Source organism: Ammospiza caudacuta, chromosome 15 (genome assembly GCF_027887145.1).
Source record: "Ammospiza caudacuta isolate bAmmCau1 chromosome 15, bAmmCau1.pri, whole genome shotgun sequence".
Taxonomy (NCBI): domain Eukaryota; kingdom Metazoa; phylum Chordata; class Aves; order Passeriformes; family Passerellidae; genus Ammospiza; species Ammospiza caudacuta.
In genome coordinates this window covers 16076556-16085621 of record NC_080607.1, presented here as the reverse complement: position 1 = coordinate 16085621, position 9066 = coordinate 16076556, and the positions used below count along the sequence as shown (strand labels likewise).

The window sequence follows — 9066 nt, the reverse complement described above, 5'->3', positions numbered from 1 at the left end:
TTTGTATCTCATTTAAAGAGCTCCCAGCATGGAGCAAATTTATTGACTTCTGTTGAGTTGCTCAGGCTTTATACAGGTTCAGCTGGGATCAGAACCACTTCCATTTTATTTACCTCTGCCATTATAATAAAAGCTGAGTATCCTGCATAGCTGTAGCAGTATAAAAGCCCTTCAGTGAAATCCCCACGACCTCCTCCAGGTGTAATAAGGGTTTGTGCAATTTTGTGCATTTCCCACCATCTTTGATGTTCATGATTGGTACTGCTGGCAGAAGTTCTTTTATGGACTCAGAATTCACATTTGTACAACTCTGGTAAAAAAAGAGAAGCATGTTGCCAAGTACAACTACTGTCACTTTAAAGCAAATCTCAGCAAGGTTTCAAACAGTGATTTCTTATCTCCTTTAGGGAGTTGTTTCTAAGATAAAAGTAATACTTAAAGAGCAGACTTAAAGCCAGCACTTTCTTACAATTTTGTTGATTTTCCAAGTCCTTTAACTATAGAAACTCTGCTGGCTTCCCACCAAGCATGAAAAGCAAATGAACTCAAGTCACAGCCCAGGTGTCAGATGTGTCCTTGCTGAACAGAAAGCTGAACTCAAGCCAGGAAGGCGTCTCTTGAACCCCACTGTGCAGTCCCTGTGAACCCAAGGAGATGCTTTAGTGTCACACAGAGCTCAGAATGAGTTCCAGCTCTGCACAGGCCCCCTCTGCACGGGGAGCGTCTCTGCTGAGATTTACAGAACCAGCCCTCAGCAATGAATGGAGCTGTGTGGGCAGAGGATGGTGATGGGAAAAGCCTCTCTGGGCTGGCTGAGTAATAATGCCTGAGTTTTAGAATCCCTTTGCCAGCATTTCATACCAAATCTCAAGTTTGTTTTCTTCCTTTTTTTTTTGTAAAAGAACTATTTCTTTTATGTCTTGAAGTTGGAAATAAGCACTGAACCCAAGTGAACAGAAATAAGTTACTACACATTTATATTTGGAAAAGTATTTTTTGATCAGAAAGGTGTATTTTTGGCCTTTCTTTGGGAATTAGAATCATAGAATCACAGAAGGGTTTGGGTTGGAAGGGACCTTAAAAATCATCTTGTTCCAGCCTCTGCCATGGGCAGGAACGCTTTCCCCTGGACCAATCTCCCTCTAAGCTTGCAGGGATGGAGCAGCCACAGCTTCTCTGGGCACTTCTTTCACTGCATATGACATCATATCTTTAAAAGGCACTACACCACAGAAAATTATCTATTTTTAATTTTTTAAAAAATACAAAATAGGAATATCTACTGTAAAATGGGTGAATTAAACCTGAATGAATAGCTTCTTGCAGATGTCTCTATATCTAAGAATACCCTCTACTTTTGAAAAAGCCTGTTCTCCTTTTACACTCCTTTCATTTGCAGACTGAAATAGCTGCTCATCCCTGACACAGCACTAATTTTAGCTGACCTGTTCTCTTTACATTTTTTGCCTTGCCACTGAACTATAATGCAGCACATTATAGCATCTTAAATTCATTTGATTCACATTTCTAGCCTAGCCGGGTGGAGCTGTGCACTTGTATGTTATTTTAAATAGATTTGATTGCATCTCAGTGTCATCTAATGAGCGCAAAAATCAGGGAGAAAAATGCTTCATTGTTAAAAATATCTTGGAAATCCATCTGCAGTGCTAGTGGGTTTTGGAGGCATAGTAGAAATCACGTGTGTGCTTCAACACTGGAAATATCTAATGCAAGAGGTACAATAAACCTCAGAGTAGTACCCAGAGAATCCCTGAATGGTTAAACCTTTTTCTCTGGCTCTGCAGCTTTGTTCAGGTCACGGGCTCACGCCTTAATTTAGTAACAGCTAGTACTGGGAATAGAAACGCCATTAACTCCTTTCCTAAGGCAGGGGATCTATTTCTCACTGTTACAGCACTCCGGGCTATTTTTAGAGCCGGTGTGTAGGAGTTCTCACGGCTGGAATGTTAATAGGCACAACACACAAAGGCAGGGGCTGAGCTCAGAGCTGTGCACAGGAGCCTGGCAGGAGGAAGGGGTCTCATGTCAGGGACAGCCAAGGTGCCAGCCAGTGCCAGGGGTGATGCAGCCTGAGGGACAGGGCTGAGGGCAGAACGGGCTCTCCCTGGAGCTGCTGCAGCGACTCCTGAGCCTCTGACAGCATGAATGGCTCCAGCAGTATGGGGAGTAAAAAAGGATGATTGATCAGCTATGGAGTGTGTTGATTTTCCTTCTGAAGCTGATCCGAGTGCAGCGTTGGTGTGGCTGTGTCATTAAATCCCCGTGGAGTTCAGGGCTGGCACTGGCACCAGCACGGTGTCCTCACAGGGGGGTGACTCTGTGCTCCAGCTCACACCAGAGATGCACTGAATTTCCAAAACACACAACTGCCAGCTGCTCATTGGGCTCTGCTCATCATTGCCTGGGACCTGGGAAAACACCCAACTTCCTCATGAGGAAAGTCATCTTCTTTTTTATATTCTCCGCAGAACGAAATGATCAAACGGAACAGGAGGAGAGGAGGGAAATCAAGCAGAGACTGACAAGAAAGGTAAAATCTTGCAATACTTGCTATTAGCTTGTAGAAATTTAGCAAAATTACTATAATATCACCCAGCCATAGAGGTTGTTATTACACAGAACCTGCTTTAATATGCATCCTCCTCAGCAGTGTCTGGTAGCAGTGTCTGGTAATATCAATTATAGACATACCTACCTTATCCCAGCTAGATGAAATTGAATAGAATATTTGCATATAAATTTAGTCAGAAAATGGCTATTATGGCATATTTGTCAGCTCCATTGCTCGTAAAGGACTTTTTCACTCTTTGTAGCAGAGCTGACTCCTTGCTGAACACCAGGTCTGCTCCCATAGTACATTTCTTTTTGCATTTAAAATATTCTCAGCATAAGAACGAGATCTTGTTGTTCTGTTCTTGGAAATCCCTAATGGAATTACAGACCAATATGCTGATAACTTGTTCAGGCTTGACTGAAATTCTTACAGAGGGTCTAGAGCTGGGAATCTCACACAGATAATCTGCCTCTGCCTGTAGTAGAACATCCTCCAGCATCCAGAATTATCCAGAGATCATAACAAATCCATCATGATTCCTTTACATTTTGAAAATATATTTTATCAATCTCTGGGTTAAGATATTTTCTTCTTTTGTCCATGATAAAGGCACTATGCTGTAGCTCCATTTAAACCATTATTACTCTGCTAGCAGTTCTCCAAATGGTGAAATATTTCCCTGGGGTTTCCAAGGGTTGGGTGATTTTCCATATTTTTAGATGCACACTGAGCCAAGATGAAAAGAAGCAAATATTGTATTTTTTACTGACTCACTTGTTTTTAACCCTGGTTTTATTTCACAAAACTTCTGAATACAGCTTAACCAGAGACCTACAGTTGATGAACTGAGAGACAGAAAGATCCTGATTCGATTCAGTGATTATGTGGAAGTGGCAAAAGCACAGGACTACGACAGGAGAGCAGATAAACCATGGACACGACTGTCAGCAGCAGACAAGGTACTGACAAACCACAAGGTTCTGCTTTCTCCTTGCTTGGTAATGATACATCACATTCCCAACAGACTTGAACCTCTGAAACATTTCAGCTCTGTAAACTTTACCATGATTTTTTGTGTTGAAATCATACCAATGTGGTAAAAAAGCCTTTTTAGTACTCGAAAGGCTTCTTCCCACCCACCCAAAAAGGTGGATACAGTATTTGGGCTCCAAATCAAAACCATTTCCAGCCAACAGAGTATTAAACTTTATTGTCAGACAGGAAGTTTTGTCCCACACATGCAAAAATTTCTTCTCCTGTTTCCTGTGAATGCTCAAGGAGGCACAGGACCCACATTCTCCTGAGCATGAACTCTCATTTTGTCCCAACACATACCTGCCATGTAGCTGATTCACAGCCCAATTTAAGTGTCACATTTAGAATCTTGAGTAGTAAGAATAGTTCACCATGATTCCAGCCAGAACATTGGGAAGTTTCAGGAGCAGGATGCTGAGACAGTTACTGGAAAATGGCAAACACAGGACTGTTAACATGGCTTTGTGCTGAGACCTCAAACACTTTGGTTTCCATCCCAGTGTCTCCCCAGGAAGGGACAAATGGGTTTAGAGGACTCATAGAAAAGGAACAGAGCACTTCTACTCCTGCAGCTGCTCTCCCAAGCTCTCTAAAATGGTGAATAAACTGTTCCATAGTAATCAACAGAATAAGGATTTTATATTTTCCTTGAATGTACCTTTACTACAATTAGACTTTTCCTGGTTTTACTGTGTCAATGCTCATGTTTCAATTAACAAGGCAGCTCAAAGAAAGTGACAGTTCTGCTCATACTGGTGGCACACATCAGGAAGTCAGGGTCAGAGCTGCACCTCTGCATTTGTGACTGAAAAATGGATCAATTTCTTGGCAGCTTCTCCTAATCTTTAACAAATTTTAACTGGAATCTTATTAAATGTGAGACAGCCATCTCTGAGGTGTTACTCTGTCAGAATTGCTTCTAGACAGCAGTGACCCTGTCAGCAATCAATAACAAATGAGAAGCATTGTGTCACCAATCCATACAACCCAAACACTCAGCACTTCTACCAGCACAAGAGTGCTCTGCTGTACCCAATACTTGGTTTATCTACCCCAGAAAACTGCTCTGCTCTGCAGGTCTGGGGTTTTGCTCACAAACACAGGGTTTTGCTCACAAACACAACATTATTTGTTCATGTTTTTCTCTTTTCAATTCCTAGGCAGCAATTCGGAAGGAGCTGAATGAATACAAAAGTAATGAAATGGAGGTTCATGCATCCAGCAAACATTTGACAAGGTCAGTTTTCCAGCTGTTTATCTCTGCTGCCTGCTAAAAGCTCTGACTCCTTGTCTCCTGAACCTGTGGATGGCATTCTTATGTGCTGCATGTGGGAGAATATGCAAAGGGAGGTTAATATTAAAAGAAAATTGGAGCCTTTCTTTTCCTGAGGAAAACCCAATTTTCTGATTTTTTGGGGGCTTTTATTATCACATACCAAGAAACCTGCAGACATTCTCCAGAGCATCCCTCAGCTGGCATTCCTTGCACCAAAGATTTAAAGATAGGACAAAAAAATTAAAGTATATAACACAGAAAAAATATGATTTTTTAAAGTAGAACAGCATAATACACTGTTTAAAGATCTCTGAATTAAATATACTTGAGTCTGCAGCCTTATCACAAACACTGAAAATTCCCTGCTCAGAAATACAGAACTGCACTGACCGTAACAGGCAGTGCCCAGGGGTAATGCCTTTGTTCTAATTGGATTTGTTCTAAAGGATTCAGCCTGGGGATTTCTGTATTCCCTGTCAGTGCAGTTGCTATTGGAAGGAGCCCCAGGTAACTTAATGACACTTAATGACACTCCCTGTCAGGAGGAGGTCAGGAGAGAACAGGGCTGGGCTGGTGTCACTCTCCATGTGATTGGAATTCCACTGGGAACCTGGTCAGGACAGTGCCTGCTGTGCCAGGGGCTGTGTTTAAACCCAGATCAAAACATTCATTTCCCTTCTTCAAGAGGAGGAACAATAAGAGAGGCTGACTCCACATGCACTGGTGCTTGCAAAAAGGCATCATCAAGGGCAGAGCAGCTTCACTGCATTGGTGGAATGAAGGTGGGAAGGGAAGAGGGGGGGCTGCAGTTTCAGTCTGGCAGTGAGCTGCACATTTCCTAATTGGAGCTACCTGGGGAGTCTCACTAGATGATAATGACAGATTCTGAAATTTGTTCAGGATATTAGGAGTAAACAAGCTTCCAATTTACAATTAGAGCTAGGGCATTACATATGATTGGGGCTTTAATTATGGATCTCAGCCAAAAGAACAAGCCTACAGAGCAAGAAGAAAATTTATTCCAGAATCTAAGACTATCAAACATTTCACCAACAGTATCTCTTCATACTTTACAAAGCATTTCACCATTGCTTAACTCTTAAAAGAGAAGATCACTGCACAGTGAATATTGCTACCAGTGAAAAACTGTGGCTTCATTTACTAAAAGAAAAAACCCACATCAACTGCATACCTGGGTTTGCAATTGCAGTCCCAAAGAAATGTAACCGAGGTACACTGGCCCTGAGGTCTGTACCTGCACTGCAGTCCTGGCACAGGGCTGGGAATGTGGAAAATTAAGAGTTGCTAATATTCTTCAGCACTGTCACTGTACCTTTAACCAGAATGAATCCTCCTGTGGGCTTTTAAAAATTTTGTTAATCTAACATAAAAGAATTGAGTGAAAAATAATTTAATTCTATTGCAAAGGGTTTTGAAACATGTCTTTCTTTTCTCCTAGATTTCACAGGCCATAGAAATTTTCTTCTGAGAAGAATCTGTCTTTACTTTTTGATATTGCTGCTGAACACACATCAGGGAACCCTGAAGCCTTTCCCTGAGGTTCAGTGCAGGCTCCCTGGACGTTGATGTGACAGAAGGGCTCTGCAGTGAAGCCTCTGCAGCCCTTGGGGACAGACGCCAGCCCCGAGCTCTGGAGACAGAGTCTGGCCTGAGGGGTGGGACAAGCTGCTGAAAAGACTGAAGTGAAGCTGCTTGGAAGAGCCTCCTCCTCTCCTTTCCCAGCTGAGTGGAACTGGTGGGCAGGCTGCCTTGGAAAAGGAGATGTTGTGCATGTACAGGCTTTACCATTCCAAGGCCTCTGACATAAATGGACGCGACACTCTGTCATCCAGTATTACGTTGACAAGACATTTTGAACTTACCACAATTAGTTTGTAAAACACCTAAGTTCATGTTCTAAAAACTAATTTAATGTATTATAATTTCATTCTTTTTTATATACTGTCTAACAGAATCACAGCTGCAAGCATTTTTGATTCCTGTTACTTTTGTTCTTTAATTAAATGACTACTTATTGCAGGAAATGACCATGTTTCCTAAAGCTCTTTTTTTTCCCAGGGATAATTGGGAAGAGATTATAATTATTATGCACCAAACCATTTGACTTCTTCATCAACACAGGGTCTGCAAAAGGATGATCTCAACTAAGGTTTTCCATCTGGTGGAATAGCATAAACTGGTTGTCACTGCACCAACTGAGGCTCTGACCCTCTAAAAATGACAATTTGGTTCATTGTTATTCCAAATTACTAAACTGGACAACCAGAGGCAGAAATGTAACAATGTACTTTGATGTTTAGTAAACAAATGGTTTTAATGCTTTCTTGACAGTAAGAAGAAAAAAGTTACTAAATGCTAATAACAAAGCAAATAGAACTGGTTGAGAAAAATGTAAAGCCAGACATTTTAATAATTCCTGACATGGAGAAGCACCTGAGTATTTACTCAATGCTACTAAAAAATAATTGTGAGAAAAGTAACACATGGATAGCTGGGAATCACATGTGGAAAGACAGGAAAAAATGGTGAATCCACTCACAAGACTGAAGTGCTGCCATTCTAGGGAGTCATTCAATGTTAAAAACTTGAAAAAGGCATTCTTGGTCCTGTAGCTTCATGGAGATGATCTCCATGAAGTGTGAAAATAATAAAATGCAGTTTGTCAAAGTGCTTGTATAGACTGCTACTGAATTGCTGTGAGGTGGGGAACAGCCTCACACAGTGAGAGCTCTGTCCCAGCTGGGGATGGAACCTCAGGAACTGGAGCTGCCTCTGGACAAACTGGCAGCAGGAATGAAGGTAAGGACACCCAGTGCCACACAAAGTCTGTGCCACTGCAATGGGACAGGGAACTCAGGACTCCTGGGAGAGGTGGTGTCAACATTTTAATGTTTGTCTCACTTGACTAGCAGCTGAATGACCCCATCACTTGATCCAAAGATGTGTTTTGTCCTCTTTATTGTAATTTTTTAACTTGCTGGCTTTTCACAGAAATATGTAACATCATAACTAGCCTTTTAACATACATCTATAATTTTATTATCAATAATACAGGAGTAATTAACAAGAAAACAGTGATAGTCCCAGTGCAATATACAAAAAGGCTAAAGAGAAAGGAGAGCAAAGTTTCTTCAGCAGAAGAAGCATTTTCAGTTTGAGATGAGCCACTGTTAACTACAAACTAAACTTGGCTAATAACCCATGTACAGTATGTCCTGTTCAGCAGGGATGCACACTTCCACCGCCAATAAATATTATACAAAACACATTAAAATTATGTGTAAAAACATAATAAAATTATAGTAAGGCTAACTTAGAGCAGGTTTAAATGCCAAACAGTGCCCAGAGCTGTGTCACTGCTGCACCTGAAGCCTGGGGTGGCTCTGAGGGGCTCCATCCTCTCCATGCTCTGATCCTTCCTCTGCCCTGCTCCTGGGGAGGCACAAGCTGTGACAATTCCAGAGGCACTGAGCCCTCAGCACCGCCTGCTCTGGGGGCTGGGGAGGTGCCTGGACATCCCTGGGCCGTGGATTCCTGCTGGAATTTGGGATCCCACCTCAGAGGGCACATTTGGCTCAGGGGGGCTGTTCTTCCTCCCAGTGGGAAAGGGAGACAGGCCTGCAGGGCACAACTCCTGTCCATAACTAAAAACAAGTTTAGTATTAGTTATTATTTTTCCCACGTGGCCTCATTGTAAGAAAGAATTTGGGCCTTGCAGTGCACTTTTAAACCTTGTACAGTTCAGAGACAAGTCCTGTTTCATTCTGATGAAATTCAATCACAGCAGTGGAAAGAAAAGTTTAACATCTCAAGGAGTCCATCTAGTGGAGATCACAGTGAGCACAGGCCCAAAAAAAAACCCAAACCACACAAAAACCAGAAGCTCAGAAAACATTTGCACACTGATGTAAATGGGATGAGTGGACCAAATAATTTACTGGAAATTTCAGTGTAATTATTTCCAGAGAGACAAAATAGCCTTGTGGCTTTAAAATTCTTACCCAAAATATTTGCACAGCAGCTTTATCTGACTTCTTACTGATTTAAAGCAAAATAACAATGATATTGAGTAAAAAACCCAACAGACAGCATCTGTTTTTCTTGACTTGTTTAATAGAACTATTTGCAATACAGTTCCAACACAAGTGTTGAGAGTGTT

At 41.7% G+C, this 9066-nt stretch overlaps 1 protein-coding gene across 2 annotated transcripts in view; it reads left to right on the top strand.

Moving 5' to 3' along the window:
* Positions 1-6999, top strand: part of PHACTR3 (phosphatase and actin regulator 3) — a 73902-nt gene extending 66903 nt beyond the window's left edge. For both annotated transcript variants that reach the window (XM_058814734.1, XM_058814733.1), the window contains exons 10-13: positions 2490-2551; positions 3394-3534; positions 4771-4847; positions 6346-6999. In XM_058814734.1, coding sequence (XP_058670717.1) covers positions 2490-2551; positions 3394-3534; positions 4771-4847; positions 6346-6361 — 296 coding nt within the window. In that variant the 3' untranslated portion in view covers positions 6362-6999. The remainder of the gene's footprint in view (positions 1-2489; positions 2552-3393; positions 3535-4770; positions 4848-6345) is intronic.
* The last annotated feature ends 2067 nt before the right edge of the window (positions 7000-9066 follow it).